Genomic DNA, 22,711 nt, shown 5'->3' on the forward strand with positions numbered 1-22,711 from the left:
CGACAGGTGGTGTACACCCTAGACTTAGTTGCCAGCCAATCACAGGGCACATATAGACAAACAACCATTCACACTCACATTCATACGGAGAAAACCCACACAAACTCCATCCAGACTCCTGCAGTCATGTAAATTACTAATTGACTAAAAACTGCCTAGCAACCTGTTATCGCACTACTGTTGAATAGCACTCAGTAGAGCGTAGACCTCCACCAAGGCTGTGGAATGTTGTATGGTTTTTTTTTTTCATCAGTTTAGGAGATAGCAGGCTGTATCCTGGTTTCATGGAAACAGCATAGTTTTTGCGTAACCACATAAAGAAATTAACCGACCAACAAGCACAGAGTACACTGAAGAATGTGTGACCCTGACTATCCAAACTGAAGAAAACAGGAGATTTCCTTGCCACCTATTGGTTCCATTACCACTGTAAGCTCACACATACATTGACAATCATGTAAGAACAATAATGCACACACAAGGACTTCAAATTAATGTGAACAATGCGTCTAAATGTGTCTTTTTCATGTTTATTTCTCCAACTTGTGGATGTGTTTCATTCCGCGAAAACCTATAACAACCAGCACAATTGTTGTGGTTGCTGTGTGGAGTTCATGTTTCCCAGAAGTCTTGGTTTTCAAGCCCTTAGGTCAGCTGACCGTGTGTTGTTTATGCATCCGTGATCATCTGATAAGTCTTCCACTTCTAAGTAAAGACTGCTTTGTCTCCGTTTAGTTTTTTTTTTTCCTCCCCATTTTCTACGTTGATTTGTGAACTAAACCCAAGCAAAGGACACTTTACAAGTTGTTAAGTCATGATCACAGAGGCGTGTTAACCCGTGCATCGTGCCTCGTGAAGGGGTAAGGCTGGTAATGGTTGTAACCGGAGACGTCTATTTTTGATCCGCTGAACAAACGGCTCAATTGTGCTGCCTTCAAGGTGTATGAAATTACTTGATATGCCAGAGGTAATGTGGTATTATACCCCCTCATCCCTTCCCCACCCTCCAGGGGCAGTACTGTTCATCAAGTGTGCAGCACAGAACCTTCATAACATTGTAAAAGTCACAACTCCTCGGCATTTATTAGTGCGTCACATCAGTTCATTTTATATCAACCTTTCAGTGAAATCCTCCCTACTGCAGTCAGCAACTTAATCATGTTGAAAATTGATTGAACTATATTTATCAGGATTAATTCCTGTGGTTCAATTTTCCTCACAGTCGCACCCACCACATTCCAAGTGACCACTATAATGAGCTTTAGGTCATATGTCTGCAAAGTAAATAATTCTTCATTTTTTAATTTTAAAAAAAAAAACCTTTATTCATACATGTGCAGGTGTGATGTCACAGGGAGCCGGACTTCCTTATGTGGGCGTGCCAGGGTACGCCTGTCCTCCTCCCTGCTCTGCAGCACAAATGTCACCGTGTTAGCACCATGTTTATTCTGCGTATGTAAGCGGTTGTCTGTGTAGCATAATATTCATTCATTCATTCATTTTCTCACGCTTATCCTCACAAGGGTCGCGGGTGATGCGGGAGCCTATCCCAGCTGTCTTCGGGCGAGAGGTGGGGTACACCCTGGACTGGTCGCCAGCCAATCACTGGGCACATATAGTAGACAAACGACCATTCACACTCACATGCAAGCTCCACACAGAGATGGCCGAGGGTGGAATCGAACCCTGGTCCTCCTAGCTGTGAGGTCTGCACGCTAAACACTCGATCGCCGCGCCACCCTGTAGCATAATAGACACATGCAAAATTACAAGCTCACCGATATTTGGAGTTGCTTGTACCCTTTTTCAACACGACTTCTGGGGTCTGTCTGACAAAGTGAGCCTGACAATAAGTGCTCTTCCTAAATTGCTATATATATATATATATATATTTAATATATAATATATTATATTTATTATTATATAATATATATTATATTATATATTGTATTATAATATATATAACATATATTAAAAATTATATTTATATTAATAATATTTTTATATTATTATTATTTTATATAATATAATAATATTAATATTGGATATATTTATATTAAATTACATTTATTATATTAAATAAATATATTCAATAGCTGCAGCCCTAGTTGTTATACAAAAGTAGTTAACTAGAACTATAACACATAACTATCTCTGTCAAATAGTTTTGAAATATGAGCAAACCAGACCTCAACCAGCATCCCAACCTTGACTGGAATTCTGTCGAACACACCCTCGTGAGGAAAAGCGGTAGAAAATGAATGAATGAATGAATGAAAAATACTAATTGAATAATGAATGACATGCATCACAGTGTGAAAACTGCTAGCTTCTCAAAGGTTTAGGAATTGTTAAGGTTTCCGCTCTGTCTACAGTCCAGTCTAAGTCTTACTTATCGGTGACACATTCTGTGTTAATGATCATGGACACGCTCATTAGCATTAAAGCTACAGATACACAAAATGTTGTGCATTAAGGCTGGATTCTCGGAGACTTTATCATGAATTGTAAAACTCTAAAAGTCTTTTTTTGCAGCCACCATTCCCATTTGTTGTGTTTTTTTATCACAATGAGGGTGCTGGAGAGTGCTGTCACACATCAGACAAGACTTGGACATAAAAGGAGGCCTCTGAGACTAAAAGGTTGAAGAGCAAATAGTTCTAACAAGAGGGGGTGCTGCCATCTAGTCAGGAGGTGATAGCAAACAAATAAAAGCATAAAACAAAAAAAATGCTAAAATTCAGCATGCTTTTTCAAGTAGATGCATTAACATAAACATTAAACAATAATAGAAAGCTAAGAAAATGATTATACACTTCATCCACCTCTGGCCGGTGCATGTGCAGCAGGAATGTTAACGTCGTCTTCTTTTGTTATTTGTGCAGGCAGCCAAAGCGTGACTGTGCATATTCATGAGGGTTCATGTTCAGGGGGATATGTTGTTAGCGTTCATTAAGAAGGAAATGCAGATAAACTCTAAGACTCAAATGAGATGTCAGCGTTGAGAGATGGATGAAGACAAGGCCGAGAGGACACTCTTATATGTTGTCAAAAAGTTGTCTTAATTGTGGACTATTACTAACAATGACGTAATTCACACCAAAATGTCCTCTGGTGTACATTCATTCATTCATTCATTCATTGATTTTCTACCGCTTATCCTCACAAGGGTCGTGGGGGTGCTGGAGCCTATCCCAGCTGTCTTCAGGCGAGAGGCCGGGTACACCCTGTACTGGTGGCCAGCCAGCCAATCACAGGGCACATATAGACAAACAACCATTCACACTCACATTCATACCTATGGACAATTTGGAGTCGCCAATTAACCTAGCATGTTTTTGGAATGTGGGAGGAAACCGGAGTACCCGGAGAAAACCCACGCATGCACGGGGACGGGGAGAACATGCAAACTCCACACAGAGATGGCCGAGGGTGGAATTGAACCCTGGTCTGCGAGCTAGAAACCTACATGTATATACAGTATAGACAATCAAGCGTAATATGAGAGCTTCCAATTGTTCTGGATTTGGAAATACAAGTGTATTAGGTGATGGATGTGAGTGTGAATGGTTGTTTGTCTATATGTGCCCTGTGATTGGCTGGCGACCAGTCCAGGGTGTACCCCGCCTCTCGCCCAAAGACAACTGGGATAGGTTCCAGAACCCCCCGCGACCCTCGTGAGGAAAAAGCGGTAGAAAATGAATGAATGAATGAATGAAGTGTATTAGGTGCAGATCCTGGAAGATCCTGAAAGCTTTCTGTGTGGGTTATCATATGTAGCTGCTCTATAGGATGCCACAACATAGTAAGAGTTTCTTCTGTAGACCACATCTCTGCTTGGATCAGTAGATCAAACTGGGCATGAAACTGTACCTGCGAGTCTGCATGGTGGGCAGAATTCTCCCTGTATCACAATGAGCTAGAGCGGTGATATACGTACTTGTCTCTTTGTAGTATAATGTTTTTCCAGCAGATATAAAGTTTATCAATAAGTGTCGGACGGACCTAGCGTGAAGTACCTTCCCCCTCCCGATCAAGCTTGCCCAAGTTGCCCATAAAAATCTATCCGAGCTGATACAAAACCCCGGACAGATCATTCAGAGACAAAACTTATTGATGGGTATTTGAAGCACAGTGAGTAAGCATCAATGTTTTGAGTTGGGCGTGATAAAGGTTGACCATCTGCATGACGTCTGTGAGAGTGTTAAAAGATAAACGGGAGGTGGTCGGGTTATCCCTTTGCAGTAAGCCGCTGCGTTGAGTGGCTTTATCTGCGTTGTGTAATGCGGAGAATGTGTTTGATGTGAAGGGATCAGGAGTACCAGATGAAGTTTAAGAGAGATTTAAAAGGTTTGTGGAAAGATTAGGCTCCCGAGTTGTGATTTTTTTTTTTTTTTTGATGGTTATACCTAGCTCCCTGAAGGCCCTTGTGGTATATTTAGGAAATGAGTCTTCACATTCCTACTGGGTGCAAAGTACAATACAATGATTAGATATATAGATTTAAAGAATTGTTTATATTCATTCAACACAGTTAAATGGTTTGTTGCATTACAGACAGTAAATAGATGAGATAATCAACATGCTTGTGATCGTATGTGTGATGTGTTTGGGCAGAAGATGTGTTCAGTGTCATTCTTCAATCACCACTGCACACCTGGTTTCTTTGACAGGGACGTTGACTGTGTGTTTGTGTTTGTGTGTAAACCAGCTTCGGGCAAATTGCTCCACAGAGACAGGTGAAAGATGACAGGGAACCATGGAATTTTTATGGAGCGTTTGTATGAGTATGTTTTAAGAAATGCAGGAAGAAAGAAGGAAACGGGGGCAAAATAAGAACTAGGTTGTGTGGCGGCTTACCTGGTTTTGGCTGTAGGCTGGTGGGGGGGTGTGTGTTTGCTGGGGGTGCTCGGGTTCTGCGGGCCTTCAGTGGGCATGGCTCACCAAGGAGCTGAAGAACAGACAATCTCTGCCTCAACACAATTTTGTATTGATGTTATTATAATTAACTCTTCAATTAGTATTTTTCATTCATTCATTCATTTTCTACCGCTTATCCGCGGGGGTTGCTGGAGCCTATCCCAGCTGTCTTCAGGCGAGAGGCGGGGTGCACCCTGGACTGGTGGCCAGCCAATCACAGGGCACATATAGACAAACAACCATTCACACTCACATTCATACCTATGGACAATTTGGAGTCGCCAATTAACCTAGCATGTTTTTGGAATGTGGGAGGAAACCGGAGTACCCGGAGAAAACCCACGCATGCACGGGGAGAACATGCAAACTCCACACAGAGATGGCCGAGGGTGGGATTGAACTCTGGTCCAATTAGTATTTTTGTATAATTTAATGTATCTTATGTATGTATAAATATTATATATATAACATATAATATAATAACCGTCCTATGTCCACATATGTTCTCTAACCTTCTCATCTATGTTGTGAATATCCACTTTGCAATAAATAAATTGAATATTTTTGTATTTCCAGCATAGAAAACCTGTTTATGACTTTCTAAAAATGTTTTTAACATTATAAGAGCTCTGTAGACATTTAATAACACCCCTATAGTAACCTTTTTACTCTTATTAATACCTAATATAGTAGAATTAGCAACGATTAGACAAAATAAGTCACTTGTGAGCATACCTAACATTGTTGGTGTAGTATCTTGAACATAATGTGGCTTGATCACATAGCATTCAAAAAAAGATAATCCATCCTCAAGATGAACTTTATCACTTGATTCATTTATTGTACTTAACTTAATAGTTTTGAAACTGAGTAGTAATGGTAATGGTTTTATTTCATTTGAACATGCATCGGATTACAATTGAATGCATCACATAATCAGTTCACAGTTCCACATGTCCAAAAGGAGGAGGAAGAAGCAAAGCTTATTAAATCCTACCCCTCCATCTGGTACTTTTACAATCAGTCACTGTTACATTTGTTCACTTCCTGCTTTCCTAATGTAGTTAAAGTGAGTGAGTGAGGAATAAGAAGAATGTAAGAAGCCAAAAATGTACCACTTCCACACGGAGGAGAACTTTTTTTCACTATGTCATGAAGTTAAGATAATGTATCGTTAAGAAACAGAAAGCTCAACATGACTTGTCTTTCAAGATTTTTAATAATATTTTTAATAATAGACCATAGTGAACTACGCAACAGCGATCATTATTAATTAATCACTTTTGGAAAAACTGTGTGGTTGGATTGACTCATTGTAATGGTTTAGTTTATTTCGCAATTGCTGAACAAAGTACATCACATTTACACTTAAACAATTCAACATTCCAAAAAGGACTGTTAAGAAGCAGAGCTTATTTAATTGTGGGGGATTAGACAAAAAAAATGCCTGGCTGATGTAGTAAAACTTCCACAGGACTCCATTTCAATAGGGTTTATTCCACAGGTCTTATATATTTTTTTTTACAGGAGTATTATAAAGAAGCTTTTTTTTTTTTACACAGCAAACACTCCACACAAAAAGTAAAGAAGCCAGAATGCTAGGATAAGGAAGCGATAGCGTTAGCGTCACTGCTGTGTATTTTGGTTCTAACTCTTTCACAAGTCATTTTGTTCTTGGCAGTGAACACTCCATTGTAAAGAGCATGTGACCTCAACTGCCACTACATGCTTATTCATAGAGATGCTATGTTGCACAACAGTCATTAAGCAACTGCTGTGTTTTTGTTAATGACTACACCCTCACTTTTTTGGCTGTGCTTTCAGTAATACGCTCTGTGTCTCTCTGAGCTTGTACGTTTTTTCTTATTGCGATTCAATGCATACTTTGCACACTTTTTTTGGGGGGGGCGACAAAAAAACAGTGTGCAAATTGTAGAATGTGCACATGTAGCGTTACAACAACAACAACAGCACTCCACTGAAATAACCTACGTTAGGGGTCTTTCTTTACCTTCTTACGTGGACTATTGAGATTGTTGCTAAGCTAAATATTTAAGTTATTGAAGCTCATTAAGCCCATTAACAGGCTCCTTGAAATTTTCCTAAAGATTCACATTACCATTTTTTTCTCCCATACAGACTTAATATCCAATTGTTATACATATTATTATTTTTTTTTTATCGTTTTTGGTATCTGTTTAATCAACAAATACATACATGACAATTATTCCCACATTAAAGGAAAACCGCATATTTTGGGAAATTCTGCATTATCCAAAATCCTTATGTGAAACATGACCACAGCTAACAATGCACCAGGACAAGGGACACGCCTCTTTCGACTATAAAGCCCAACAGCCCTCCAAAAAAATGTCAACAATGTTTTATTTACATAACTGACTTGTATACAAATCAAGCTATAGTGACATTGTTATTTTAGCAGCTAACACAAAGAACTATTTTTCTGGTGTAGGTCTATTCTCGGCGCAGGCGAAGCGCACCCTGCACAGTGGTAGCTTCAGAGTGTCGGTGGGAGGCACGGGGGCGTGGGTTCGTGAACTGCGCTGCACGAAAATTGCAAAAGTGGGCATTGGCGCGGTGCAGGGCCGACGCCGGTGTTTTTGGTCTACGAAATTAGAGCCCATCGACACTCAAGTCCGAATCGCACACACACAACTATGCAAACTAACCCCTGCTAGCTTCTATTTATGCTTTGTAAAAGTAGATTCAGCCATCTTTCGCCATCGTTTGTCGCCATTTCAACCTGTTTAGCCCAGAAGGGGATTGTTCAGTGTTTATAATGACAGCACACAGTCATCAAATCGGCTTGTTTACGTTTATCGTTTATATCGGTATACATGCAGACGGAGACTTGTGTATTTGTCGTGCAGTCAGTGCAGCAGTAAGATGATAGCAAAGGGAAGAAAAGCCAGTCTAAATTCTCAAACAGGAAGCCACCCTGGTGCTGTCATTGTTGTGTTTTTATAGACTCCACTTCCTGTCCCCCTCCCCCTTGTTACCACAGTTACCATGCTTGTTTTTAATAGGGTGGATTGTAAAAGATTATGAAGCAAGCACGGCACAATCTCTGCTCACTGACCAAAGGATAATGCATGAGATAATTATCACATCAATTTCCTGCTTTTTTTTTTTTTTTGCACATTTATTCTTTCCTGGGTTCATAAATGTTTCTGCGCTAATGGCGTATTCAAAGTAGATAAGGAAGACGGCAAATTGTGTTACTGCTGTGATGAAACTCTGGTTTAGAAGGAGGAAGAGAAGGAGTTAAAAAAAAAAGAGGAAGTGACAGTCAGTAAAACATGACTAAAGGGGAGTGGAGTCTAATTTTAGAGCCAGCTGTGAGCTGTACACTGCAGCTCTCCCGGCTGTTTACTAGACAGACGTGCTGACTTTATTACGGGGTTCCTATGGGTGCTTGAGATTCTTGAAGATGGTCGCTTTTTTTAAAGATGATTTTTAGTGAGGACAAAGAACTGTGCAGGTTAAAGTTATACTGGTGTAAATCCCTGTATTGACTTCCTATTTGATTGCAAGTATTTGTCATGAATAATCTACTAATAAGCGGTTTGTGTCCATGTAAAAATGTATTGTGTTTTCTGTAGTTTTTGGAAATACCTTTTTCAATGCAAACGTGGCCATAGACCACAAATACTTGCATATGACCTGGCTGCTCAGTGCAATATCGCTAAGTCAGCAATACGCTATTGTTGCTACATGTTTGCAAGCATTATGCATTCGTTCATTATCACAGTTAAGCTTTATACAATACATTCATTCATTTTCTACCGGTTTTCTCCGGGAGGCTGGAGCCTATCCTAGCTGTCTTCGAGCGAGAGGTGAGGGGTACACCCTGGACTGGTCGCCAGCCAATCACAGGGCACATATAGACAAACATATAGACCATTCACACTCACATTCATACCTATGGACAATTTGATGTCGCTAATTAACGTAGCAATGTGGGGGGGAAGAAAACCGACACATGCACGGGCAGAACATGCAAACTCCACACAGAGATGGCCGAGGGTGGAATCGAACTCGGGTCTCCTAGCTGTGTGCATGCTAACCACTCATCCTTCATTTATTCATTCATTTTCTACCGCTTATCCTCACGAGGGTTGCGGAGGATGCTGGAGTCTATCCCAGCTGTCTTTGAGGTACACCCTGGACTGGTGGCCAGCCAATCACAGGGCACATATAGACAAACAACCATTCACACTCACATTCATACCTATGGACAATTTGGAGTCGCCAATTAACCTAGCATGTCACCAACACAGAGATGGCCGAGGGTGGGATTGAACTCGGATCTCCCAGCTGTGTGAGGTCTGTGCACTAACCACTTGACCACCGTGCAGCCCTCCTAACACAATACAAAATATTTTATCATACAATATATATGTATGCATACAGATTGAAAAAAAAATCAATCACGATGTAGGTTCATGTCGGGTATGACCTCAACAATTAATGCAACATCAGCTGTTTCCTTCCATGGAATCTTTTTTTTTTTGCAATATTTTTGCAATATTTTGGCTTTCAGGAAGGCTTTCATGATGCTGACACATAACTGTTCCATTGACAGGATAACTATACTATTTAAGCATAATCAACACACATTTACTGTAGCGGAATCCAAATAGTTTCCTCCTCCCAGCATGATGCATGGATGTAATGAACTGGAATAAAATATCTATCTTAAGGAAATGGAAAAAGACTTTTTCCTCACAAATGACAGGCAGAGACAATTAGTGTGTGAAGGAAATGAGTGTAGTTTGCAGAGGGTCACTGATGCAATTATTATATATGCTGTTAATGTTTTTAAAGTACTCTCTGAAACAAAAGGATAACTTAAGGTAAATGTTAGACCAGACTGTTGGATATTTCTAAACCATAGACGTGAGGGGAAGATACTGGTTTGTGCATGAAGTGGCCTTTGTTGTCGTGTTAAAGCAGGAAGAATTAAGCCCTTGTTACTCATTACCATTACCATGAAGCACTTGTGTGTGTGTTTGTGTGATTGTGTGTGTGTGTGTGTGTGTGTGCGCGCCAATAGATTTGTCATTCCAGCCCGTCTGCATTAGCGCTACTTAATATAGAGGCTGTGTCACATTAACCCCATTGGGTAATATGAGATTATACTTCACACACTATGGGTTTTAAAATTGACTACCAACCGGAGCAATGTGGCAATGATGTCATTGGGGGAGATAATCCTTGTCATGTTATGACAAGGAACGTGTGTGTGTGTGTGTGTGTATGTGTGTGTGTGCACGCCTGCCGGTCCCCTACCCCCAGCATTTTTTCTCAAGCTCTTCTCTTCCTGGATCCTGCTTTGAGTGCCAGATGAGGCAATCTTTCCCATTGACTCAAGCCTGTAATGCAAATGTGCCCAACAGCATGCAAAGAACATGGAAATACTGCCTGTGTGCGTCGACGTCACACAGCCTGAGAGTTACGTCTTTTTAAGCCTGGCTTAAACCCTCGGGTTAAGAAGGTCCCCTTTCATTCATTCATTTTCTACCGCTTTTCCTCACGAGGGTCGCGGGGGGTGCTGGAGCCTATCCCAGCTGTCTTCGGGCGAGAGGCGGGGTAAACCCTAGACTGGTGGCCAGCCAATCACAGGACACATATAGACAAACAACCATTCACACTCACATTCATACCTATGGACAATTTGGAGTCACCAATTAACCTAGCATGTTTTTGTTTTGGAATGTGGGAGGAAACCGGAGTACCCGGGGAAAACCCACGCATGCACGGGGAGAACATGCAAACTCCACACAGAGATGGCCGAGGGTGGGATTGAACTCTGGTCCAATTAGTATTTTTGTATAATTTAATGTATCTTATGTATGTATAAATATTATATAAATAACATATAATATAATAACCGTCCTATGGCCACATATGTTTTCTAACCTTCTCACCTATGTTGTGAATATCCACTTTGCAATAAATAAATTGAATATTTTTGTATTTCCAGCATAGAAAACCCGTTTATGACTTTTTAAAAATGTTTTTAACATTATAAGAGCTCTGTAGACATTTAATAACATCCCTATAGTAACCTTTTTACTCTTATTAATACCTAATATAGTAGAATTAGCAACGATTAGACAAAATAAGTCACTTGTGAGCATACCTAACATTGTTGGTGTAGTATCTTGAACATAATGTGGCTTGATCACATAGCATTCAAAAAAAGATAATCCATCCTCAAGATGAACTTTATCACTTGATTCATTTATTGTACTTAACTTAATAGTTTTGAAACTGAGTAGTAATGGTAATGGTTTTATTTCATTTGAACATGCATCAGATTACAATTGAATGCATCACATAATCAGTTCACAGTTCCACATGTCCAAAAGGAGGAGGAAGAAGCAAAGCTTATTAAATCCTACCCCTCCATCTGGTACTTTTACAATCAGTAACTGTTACATTTGTTCACTTCCTGCTTTCCTAATGTAGTTAAAGTGAGTGAGTGAGGAATAAGAAGAATGTAAGAAGCCAAAAATGTACCACTTCCACACGGAGGAGAACTTTTTTTCACTATGTCATGAAGTTATGATAATGAAAACCCATGCATGCACGGGGAAAACATGCAAACAGAGATGGCCGAGGGTGGAATTGAACCCTGGTCTCCTATCTGTGCTGTCTGCGCGCTAACCACCATATTACTCTCATCTACAATGTCGACAGGATGATCTTGGTATCAAATAGTGTGCATGTGATTTTACTATACATTTTTATGCTACATTAATAAGCATTAATACAGGTTTTTAGTTCAATTCAATAGGTCGATTAAACAGACAAGACACTACAAATGTATAATGCAGAATATTAACCAACTACTACGCGTATGTGAGCCCTAACCATGTACCTTCCAGCTATTTACAAAAAACAGCAAAGCACACTGGGGAAACGGCAAGTGCTGCTAGCGACGCTAATACTTAATATTTACTCCACCGAGCAAAAGCCTCAGTATGCGTTGACTGTCGGAAGGCCGTGTCACACATCCACAATGGAACTGTGACATTTGGCTTTACTATCGCCTTTCATTCATATTTGCATCTTCTTGCTAACTGCCTCTTCAAAGAGGTTTAATAGTTGAGAGGATGCTCACTCTCTTTTATGTTAATTTCATGAACACATAATGCGCACAGACACATAAGAAATACAGCTGAATAGGTGCAGATTCTGGAAGAACTAGAAAGCTTTCTGTGCTGGTTATTGTGTGTAGCTGCTCTACGGGAGTCCAAATAATAGTTCCCCTTTAAATTCAGAAACCAGTCAACTTCCAATGTCTGACATTGATAATCGATCTGGAGATCCAATATTGCAATATCTTGTCATATCCTTGCAGATTCCCGTGTCCCACGCGTGGCCTCGTTTCTCCATGGACCTCAGGGTGGGAGAACGGGGGATGCGCCCCGGCTCGGACACAGCGCTCCTAACCCCACTGCACCCCCCACTACTTCTCAGCCCCTTCTCCCCACAGGCCCGCACTTCCTTCTCCCAGCAGCAACTGCAGCAGCACAACCGGGTAATCATCTTGCAAATATTTCACATTTTTTAAAACTAATTTTAAATAACTCTTCTTAATGTTTTGTAATGAATTAATATTTCACAGTTGTTTTATTGCATACACAATTTCTCTGTGTGTTCAGTTCAATATGGAACAGAGGAGACGCGAACAGGAAAGCCAAGAGAAGCAACAAGAACTGCAGCAGCTAAAAAACAAGGACAAGAGTCAACAAAGTGAGTCGGTCCACAAGCACACACACCTTACAGGATGATAACCTTTCGTTGCCGATGAGGACCTTAGTCGTCTTTTCCTTGACGACATCGACGATATCGTTTTTTTTTTTTTTTCCTGTGTTTGCTTTGAGAATGGAGATATAGTAAATATGGCAGCGCTGCAATAGTGAGGGTTAAATATAGCTTTGGGGACAAGTCACTGGGTCAATATTGACTTGAACACTGGCAGCACCTTCCGTCACCTCTTTATGCACACACACACACACACACACACACACAGACAAAGTGAGCGCACATTTAAATGTGAAATATCCTGAACAAGGATATATACTGTGTTTTCTGACTTGTTTTTTTCGGGTGTATTGGACGAGCAGGTGCAGTGGCCAGTTCACTGGTAAAACAGAAGCTCCAGGAGGTCATCCTGAAAAAGCAGAAGCAGGCAGCACTGGAAAGAACAGGATCCAACACTTTGACTGTAACACCGGTGGCATACAGGTGATGCGAGATGATTAGACTTTTAATGGTAATGGTTTAATTTCATTTGAACATGCATCAGATGACAATTGAATGCATCACATAATCAGTTCACAGTTCCACATGTCCAAAAGGAGTAGGAAGAAGCAAAGCTTATTAAATCCTACCCCTCCATCTGGTACTTTTACAATCAGTAACTGTTACATTTGTTCACTTCCTGCTTTCTTAATATAGTTTAAGGTGTTTTTTTATTTTTATTTTTTTATTTTTATTTTTTTTTTTGTCCGCACCGAAGTACGAGGTGATATGACCATACAATATGTGTAAATAAATCGTTAAAACAAAATTTTGAGGTGTCACAAAAGCAAAAAAAAAAAAAAGTGAAACGTGAAAATGTTACTTGAAATGCACAAAAAAGATGTTATGCTCCCTTTTTTTGTTGTTTAGAACAGATACTTGCCTGAAACTTACATACACATACAGAAAAAACATACACTACCGCTCAAAAATTTGGGATCCCTTGCAAATTTCTTTGTTTTCCAAACAAAAACACATTTTCATTTTTATCCATTTCACAAACAATTAAAATGAATCAGATGATTTTCAAAGAACGATCTACATTTTTGCATAGAGGCCTACTATCAACAACTCATTTCATTTGAACATGCATCAGATGACAATTGAATGCATCACGTAATCCGTTCACAGTTCCACATGTCCAAAAAGGAGTAGGAAGAAGCAAAGCTTATTAAATCCTACCTTTCCATCTGGTACTTTTACAATAAGTAACTGTGAGTTGTGGTGAAAATGCATTGGAAGGCATGTTAGCATATATGTAACACAGATATCCTGAAAGTTACATCATCATTAGACAAATGTTCAATAACGTTTGGACGGTTAATTGCTATGTCTCCACCTGTGCTAGAGCACATTGGGCAGTGTGAGAAATTTCAAGTAAATCCTCAATACATTTGTTCACTTCCTGCTTTCTATAATACAGTTTAAGGGTTTTTTTTTTGTTTTTTTTGGGGTTTTTTTTTCTGCCCCGCACCGAAGTACGAGGTGATATGACCATACAATTACATTATGTGTACCATAGTAATAATAATAATAATAGTAAGTGTCAATATAGTGATATATATAGCACATCATGACTGGTTCAAGACTCTTCATCCTTGTATTTAGCAAACATCAACTGCTTGTATTGTTTCTTGAATTGGCTCATCGTTGTGCATTGTTTGACTTCCTTACTCAATCCATTCCATAGTTTGATTCCACATACTGAAATGCTATGGCTTTTTAACGTAGTCCTAGCATATAAGTGTTTCAAATGTAGTTCTTCCCTGAGATCATATTTCTCCTCTCTTGTAGAGAAGTGTTGGATGACATTTTTAGGTAATTGGTTATTTTTAGCCTTATGCATTATTTTAGCTGTTTGAAGATGAACTATATTAGCAAGTTTAAGTATTTGTCATTTTAGAAATAAGGAGTTTTATTCAATGTTCATTGGCTGCTAAAAGGTCCAGGTAGTGTAAGAGTGTGTAGGGTCCTAATAGTCCAAAGTTGACTATACAGCAAATGTGTGTTTTCACAGAAAACTGGGCCCAGACCTGAGTGTTCCCACCCAATCGCTAGTCTCCTCTTCGTCACAGCCTTCCACGGAAGGTTCAGAAGGGACGCCTCTACGCAGAGCAGGTAAGGCTCTTGGATTGATGTTTATGCTACCATGACGCACTGAAGTCAAATCATCCTCTCTATTTACCGTCTCAGCATCCGAGCCCAATCTGAAAGTGAAGCACAAGCTGAAAAAACATCTCAACACCCGCAAGAGCCCGCTCACACGCAAAGAGAGCGCCCCGCCCGCCGTCAGACACAGAGTACCTGATACACTGGGTACCTGATACAACATTATGGATTCATAATTTCTAATGTGTCGCTAATTCCAGTACTAATTCTTTCTCTTCCGTCCCTGAAGACTCATCGCCCAGCAGCAGCAGCACTCCGGTCTCGGGCTGTAGTTCACCTAATGACAGTCTTCCCAATGAAAACGGGCTGCTGCCATCTGCAGGCGGCCTCTCGCATGAAGTGAGCACGCATGACAATCAACAAGAGTTTAGCAGGAAAGCCTAGATACATTTAAAATATATATTGCAGTGCATTTCCTCTGGTATTAAATTTTTTTTCCCACTAACTCCAAAATGGACGGAAAAACGGTTTTGTCTGAGGTGGAAAATCACAAGCATTTCAAAGAAGGACATACATTTCAAGTCTCATTTACATGGATTGTGTCCAGGCGCTGAGTAATGATATGTTTAATGCAGCAGCACACCGGCTGGTGTCAGCTGTTTATACATAATTGATTTAATCACAGAGTGTAAAAACACAGCAACCGATGTCACACCTGCTGTGTGCTTTTTCTTACATTCATGACGTTTAATGCTGTAAATCACATTAGGTTCCGGAGGTTTCTGTTTATCGAATTTCTGAGTGTGAAATTTGGTTTATAGTGTTTTCGTTCTAGTCATGTGACTCCATATTTGGCATTTCCAGGCGCAGAAGCTGCTGCTCAGAGACGGTACGCTGGCAAACTTCACCATCCAGAGTCCTTCCACTCTGCCCACCATCACTCTGGGACTACCGGCCAATGCCAGGGTACAGTCATGGCATCACCACCTATTCTGTCATTATCCATTTTTAGTTGGCCACCAGGGAGAGCAGAGTAGAGTAGAGTAGAGTAAACAACCAAACTGTCTGTTGTGCAGGTTGAAGGAGAGCTGTCCCCTATGAAGGTTGGACGAGTGTCTGTAGTGGCAGCCGGGACCCCACAGATGTTGGTGCCCCTGAGCAGAGAGGATCAAGGCGGGCAGCTAAACCCTCACCTCCCTGTTATCATCCTGGAGCCGTCTGGACTGGTACATGCACCGCTCCTTTCTGGTGAGACACATTTGAAAATAAATACAATGGCTTATGTCATAAGATCTGTATGTATGATGGTTGGGTGTGCTCAAGAAATGAGGATTAGTTGTTGCTGCAATGCTGCCTCTATCCACTAGAGGGAGCCAAAAACGCTATAATGAAAGCCTTTTTTTACAGGTCTTCTCTTAGATCAGGGGTCTCAAACTCAATTTACCTGGGGGCCACTGGAGCTAGGGTCTAGGCAAGGCTGGGCAGCATCAGGTTTTCCAAAAAACAAAAACGCATTTATTAAAAACAGAAAAATATACAAACTTTTTCAGTGCTTTGGTTCCGATTTTCTACAATAAAAGTTCTGATAAAACATTCCACTGTTCTCAAATATCTTAATTTTTATTTTTCTGCACAAGATAAGATGAAAAATAAATAAACAAATGAAGAATGAAGAAAATCAATCAGTAATGAATAAATATAATAATAACAATAATAAAACAGCAAATAATAAAAACTTAAGAAACCACATATAGTTGGTGGGTACACAAATTATTTTTTTCAGATTAAAATGAACAAAGCATTATTATTGCCCTGTAGACATGACAAAACACAACTATAGTCACATTTATACTCTTTTTATTCACAACATATTGTGCAACTGCAGGGTCTTGAGACACATGCTAACTCGCAAACTAGAGAGCTAGCGACCTAAACGGTAGCCTTCAAGTTATTTCCTTTAAACTTAAATAGCCAAAAACTTACCACTTCCACACGTATAGGGAGGATAACTATTAACAGTTATTAATATTAACATGAACATTATTAATATTTTTTCTGGGTACATGATACCATACAGCATCCATATCAAACTTGCGCGGGCCGCACTAACATTAAACTTTCATATCAGGGCGGGGGCCTCAAACTAGTGTCCTGCGTGCCACATTTGGCCCGCGGGCCACATGTTTGAGACCCCCTGTCTTAGATAGATGGATCGACTTCCTTTATTGTCATTGCACAATAACACAGCAGTAAAATTGGCTCCCATATTATAATAATAATAATAATAATGTGGAGAATAAATAGATGACATCAAATATGAACAACAATGTACAGCGTAAACAGTAAATTAAGTAATTCATTTTCTACTGCTTTTCCTCACGAGGGTCGCGGGGGTGCTGGTGCCTATCCCAGCTGTCTTCGGGCGAGAGGCGGGGTACACCCTGGACTGGTCGCCAGCCAATCACAGGGCACATATAGACAAACAACCATTCACACTCGCATTCATACCTATGGACAATTTGGAGTCGGCAATTAAACCTAGCATGTTTTTGGAATGTGGGAGGAAACCGGAGTACCCGGAGAAAACCCACGCATGCACGGGGAGAACATGCAAACTCCACACAGAGATGGCCCATGGTGGAATTGAACCCTGGTCTCCGAGCTGTGAGGTCTGCGCGCTAACCACTCGACCGGCGTGTCGCCGTAAACAGTAAATTTCACATATAATTTGTCTCTCTTGTCTCTTTGTGTCAAACCAGTGCCGGGCCTCGAATCCGTCCCGCTGCAGTTCACCCCCCACTTGGACCAACTGTCTCCAGGGGGCGCTCAGGCCCACAAACCCCTGAGCCGAACGCGCTCGGAGCCCCTGCCGCAGAGCAAGAGGGCCCTCCACACGCACCTCCTCCAGCAGCACCACAGCACGCAACTGCTGGAGAGATTAAAACAGCAGACTCACCTTGGCAAGGTAAAGCGCTTACTGTAAAATAACTATACTGTAATACTGTATTAGTATACTATTATTACATTTTCTGTTGGTCAGCTTATGACCAAAACCAGCGAGAAGCCCAGACTGCATCAGATTCCCTCAGAGGACATGGATTCAGAGGACGGCGGAGCAACTTCGCCATCAGAGTCGGCCTATCAGATCAGACTGAGGGCTGATTGTCTGAGGGAGGCGGAGCCAACAGTAGCAGCAGGAGCCAATAGTCAAGAGCAGATAAACCTACAACATGCACTCATACTCAACCAGGTTTGTTTATTAAAGTAGAAAAATATGATGTATTGTGATAATAACATTACTTTATATTACGTTTATAGTCTTTGCTGTGGGAGCAGCAGAAGCAGCTGCAGCAAATGCATCGACAAATGGAGACTCTGGCGGTACCGATTATACGCAGCAACGCGAGTGGTGCAGTCGGCGGCACTCTGGGCGTCCACCGCCCGCTGTCGCGTACGCAGTCCTCCCCCGCCTCTACGTCTCTCACGCTCCCCGAAAAAAGTCTGAACGTGACTGGCCAGGAGGTGACGAGCAGCACAGCACGCTTCACCACCGGTGAGTGACAGTGTGGGGAGTTTTTGGAATTTTTTACGTACTTTTGTGTTTACCATCAGTTTATCTTGCCTCTGTTGGTTTCCTTTTGTTCTTCACAGCATCATGTGTGACTGTACTGTTAGTTTTTTCATTTTGACATATGGCGTATTAAGAAAATGCACCATTTAAAGTCTTGCAGGTAGCTTGAAGTTTGCAATGTGAATAGAAAAAGAGTGTCTATGTGGCTGCATAATAATGCTTGCCTGCATTTTTCACGTCCCTGAGGTCAAAGACTTCCCAAGAGTTCATATCAATCTCAGTGCTTCCACCTTATTGGTAATAGTAATGGTTTTATTTCATTTGAACATGCATCAGATTACAATTGAATGCATCACATCATCAGTTCACAGTTCCACATGTCCAAAAGGAGTAGGAAGAAGCACAGCTTATTAAATCCTACCCCTCCGTCTGGTACTTTTACAATCAGTAACAGTTACATTTGTTCACTTCCTGCTTTCCTAATACAGTTTAAGTTTTTTTTTTTTTTTTTCAATAATGTACCTCGTACCGAAGTACGAGGTGATATGAGCATCCAATGACATAATGGGTACCATAGTAAGTGTCAATATAGTGATATATATAGCACATCATGACTGGTTCAAGACTCTTCATCCTTGTATTTAGCAAACATCAACTGCTTGTATTGTTTCTTGAATTGGCTCATCGTTGTGCATTGTTTGACTTCCTTACTCAATCCATTCCATAGTTTGATTCCACATACTGAAATGCTATGGCTTTTTAACGTAGTCCTAGCGTATAAGTGTTTCAAATGTAGTTCTTCCCTGAGATCATATTTCTCCTCTCTTGTAGAGAAGTATTGGATGACATTTTTAGGGAATTGGTTATTTTTAGCCTTATGCATTATTTTAGCTGTTTGAAGATGAACTATATCAGCAAGTTGAAGTATTCGATTTTAGAAATAAGGAGTTAGTATGTTCTCTGTAGGCGGCATTATGAATTATCCTTACTGACCTTTTTTGCAGTACATTTAGTGAGTGAAGATTGCTTTTATAGTTATTAGCCCATATTTCGACCACAATAAGTAAGATATGGTAGAACCAGAGAGCAATAAAGAGTGTGGAATGATTTCTGATTGAGAACAAATTTTGCTTTGTTCAATATTGAAATATTTCTGGCTACCTTATGTTGTATATTTGTAATATGAGGTTTCCAGCTCATATTTTCATCTATTGTGATCCCCAGAAATTTATTTTCGTTCACCCTTTCAATGTCCACAATGAATTGTTTGTGTGATGTAAATGTGTGTGTGTGCAGGCTTGGTGTACGATTCCCAGATGCTGAAGCACCAGTGTACATGTGGAGACAACAGCAGTCACCCAGAGCATGCTGGGAGAATACAAAGCATCTGGTCCCGACTACAGGAAAGAGGCCTGAGGGGTCAGTGCGAGGTACGACTCTTGAACACAAAAAGATGCCAGAGCAGTTAACATAGGCGGGATGCAGTCCGTGTGGAAGGGTTTTGCACACAATTGTGGAAAGATAGTTATTCCCGGTAAATGGCAACCCTCCTTACATGTGTCACAGAACATTCGTGGTCGTAAGGCCACTCTGGAAGAACTCCAGTCCGTCCATTCGGAGCGTCACGTTTTGCTCTATGGCACCAACCCACTCAACCGTCTCAAACTGGATAACCGCAAACTGGCAGGTTTGTTACAGCCTTAAGTATTTCTGCATTAATTTGTGATTAAAAATCAAAATATAAATATATTCTAAATGTTGCTCCCTCAGGAATCCTCTCCCAAAGGATGTTTGTCATGCTACCATGCGGGGGTGTCGGGGTAAGTTTGAAAATAAACAGAAAGCAACGCCAAAAGCTGTAAATAACGATGCAGCATGTTGTCTGCCTTGGTGGTGTTAAAAACCTTTGCAAGTGAAAATGGCAAATAAAAAGGCGGCTCTCTTGGCACATCGCTAATGTTTGCTTGACACTGGGCATCAAACCCTTGACTGTGACTAATAGGAGCAACATGTCCAGGACGATGGAATGAAAGAATGAGCTATTTTTACGATTTTATTTAAACCTCAACGTCTTTTCAAACACACATAAACATATGTGTAATATGTTTAGTATCATATCTGTATATAAATATAAACATGACTAGTTAGCTGCAAGCTGCAAAAGCTGCTTGAAAAGCGCTTGAATTTAACCGTGTTGAGACCGGATAGATATCGCGATGCGTTAAACATTGATTAGTCACGTTGTTGTTGTCCTCCATGTTGCAGGTCGACAACGACACCATCTGGAACGAGTCGCACACGTCCACGGCGTCACGCATGGCCGCCGGCAGTGTTGTCGAGCTGGCTGTCAGAGTAGCGAAGGGGGAGCTCAAGGTAAGGAAGATGTCGTAACTTTTCATTTCAACAAGGGGAAGGGGGCGCTGAATTATTCATGAATGTTTTTTTTTTTTTTTGTTCAGTGGGGAACAAAAAAAAACTGAATACACTGGTTTTCCCACAAGTAAAATTGATCGTGACACCAATGCCGAATCACAAATAAAAATATGCTGTCATATTTCAGTCTTTTTATGTGTGCCAGTACTGCTGTGCATGTGAGTGACAGGAAGAAAACCTCCTCGTATATATACACTATGTAATATACAGAAGGAAGTGATAGGTTCCGAGTGGCAGACAGTGATTTTGACCTTTTCCAAACAGAATGGCTTTGCTGTGGTCAGACCGCCAGGGCACCATGCTGACCCGTCCAACCCAATGTAGGTGTCATTTACGCTTTATATAAGTCATACTTTTTAAAGGGGACCTATTATTATACTCATTTTCATCGCTTTGCATTGAGTTGTGAACTCTAAAAGAGCAGGTACACACTGAGAGCTTCCAGAATCTGCACCTATTCCAGCTGCATTTCCTTGGATTTCCAAAATTCAGTCATTGATTTTATACCGCTTGTCCTCACGAGGGTTGTGGGGGGTGCTGGAGCCTATCCCAGCTGTCTTCGGGCGAGAGGTACACCCTGTACTGGTGGCCAGCCAACAACCATTCACACTCACATTCATACCTATGGACAATTTGGAGTAGCTGATTAACCTAGCATGTTTTTAGAATGTGGGAGGAAACGGGAGTACCCGGAGAAAACCCACGCATGCACGGGGTGAACATGCAAACTCCACACAGAGATGGCCGAGGGTGGAATTGAACTCGGGTCTCCTAGCTGTGAGGCCTGTGTGCTAACCACTGGGTCACCGTGCAGCCTACTTATAACCTATTTTCATTTGTTCATTCATTAATTCATTTTCTACCGCTTATCCTCACAAGGGTCATGGGGAGTGCTGGAGCCTATCCCAGCTGTCTTCGGGCGAGAGGCGGGGTACACCCTGGACTGGTGGCCAGCCAATCACAGGGCACATATAGTCAAACAACCATTCACACTCACATTCATACCTATGGACAATTTGGAGTCGCCAATTAACCTAGCATGTTTTTGGAAACCCCGGGAAAAACCACGCATGCAAACAGAGATGGCCGAGGGTGGGATTGAACTCGGGTCTCCTCGCTGTGAGGTCTACACACTAACCACTCAACCACCGTGCAGCCCGATTTCCAAAATAAAGTTTTTAATTTATTGCACTCGCGACCTGCCTCCGGGCACGCCTACTCTGCTGTGATTGGTCCCACTCGCCCATATAAGGAGGTTACCAGCTGGGTGGAGCTGATGACTTCTCGCTAGGGTTAAAAAAAAAAAAAAAAGCCAACCCAAACGTCTTTCAGGGCTCACTTCCAAATGCTCAAACCTCATTATCTGAACCATTACCTTTGGTCCCCTTTTAAAAGTTAGTGACAGCAACATACTGTATTTTCTTAAACACATGCTTGAAGGACCGACTGGAATCCATCCTTTATTGTACTCAAATATGAATTTACCACCGTTCTTGTCTCCTCAGGGGTTTCTGTTACTTTAACTCTGTGGCTATCGCTGCCAAACAGCTCCAACAGAAGCTCAGCGTCAGCAAAATCCTCATTGTCGACTGGGTAAGAAGATTTTCTCACCTTTGTTTGGGGGTTATAGGGGTTATTTCGAACATGCTTAACCAAGTTCCATTCACGACTTCTCTACAAGAGAGGAGAAATATGATCTCAGGGAAGAACTACATTTGAAACACTTATATGCTAGGACTACGTTAAAAAGCCATAGCATTTCAGTATGTGGAATCAAACTATGGAATGGATTGAGTAAGGAAGTCAAACAATGCACAACGATGAGCCAATTCAAGAAACAAT

General features: G+C 41.0%; 1 protein-coding gene across 2 annotated transcripts in view; it reads left to right on the plus strand.

Moving 5' to 3' along the window:
• Window positions 1–22,711, plus strand: part of hdac7a (histone deacetylase 7a) — a 44,802-nt gene that overhangs the window by 14,311 nt on the left and 7,780 nt on the right. For both annotated transcript variants that reach the window (XM_058083920.2, XM_058083919.2), the window contains exons 3-19: window positions 12,311–12,490; window positions 12,615–12,705; window positions 13,080–13,200; window positions 14,774–14,874; window positions 14,950–15,072; window positions 15,155–15,264; window positions 15,730–15,831; window positions 15,942–16,113; window positions 17,625–17,830; window positions 17,906–18,115; window positions 18,184–18,418; window positions 19,733–19,866; window positions 20,003–20,123; window positions 20,207–20,256; window positions 20,702–20,809; window positions 21,134–21,189; window positions 22,375–22,462. In XM_058083920.2, coding sequence (XP_057939903.2) covers window positions 12,344–12,490; window positions 12,615–12,705; window positions 13,080–13,200; window positions 14,774–14,874; window positions 14,950–15,072; window positions 15,155–15,264; window positions 15,730–15,831; window positions 15,942–16,113; window positions 17,625–17,830; window positions 17,906–18,115; window positions 18,184–18,418; window positions 19,733–19,866; window positions 20,003–20,123; window positions 20,207–20,256; window positions 20,702–20,809; window positions 21,134–21,189; window positions 22,375–22,462 — 2,175 coding nt within the window. In that variant the 5' untranslated portion in view covers window positions 12,311–12,343. The remainder of the gene's footprint in view (window positions 1–12,310; window positions 12,491–12,614; window positions 12,706–13,079; window positions 13,201–14,773; window positions 14,875–14,949; window positions 15,073–15,154; window positions 15,265–15,729; window positions 15,832–15,941; window positions 16,114–17,624; window positions 17,831–17,905; window positions 18,116–18,183; window positions 18,419–19,732; window positions 19,867–20,002; window positions 20,124–20,206; window positions 20,257–20,701; window positions 20,810–21,133; window positions 21,190–22,374; window positions 22,463–22,711) is intronic.

This window comes from Doryrhamphus excisus, linkage group LG17, assembly GCF_037039965.1.
Source record: "Doryrhamphus excisus strain RoL-2023G ecotype Guam linkage group LG17, RoL_Dexc_Guam_v1.1, whole genome shotgun sequence".
Lineage (NCBI taxonomy): Eukaryota > Metazoa > Chordata > Actinopteri > Syngnathiformes > Syngnathidae > Doryrhamphus > Doryrhamphus excisus.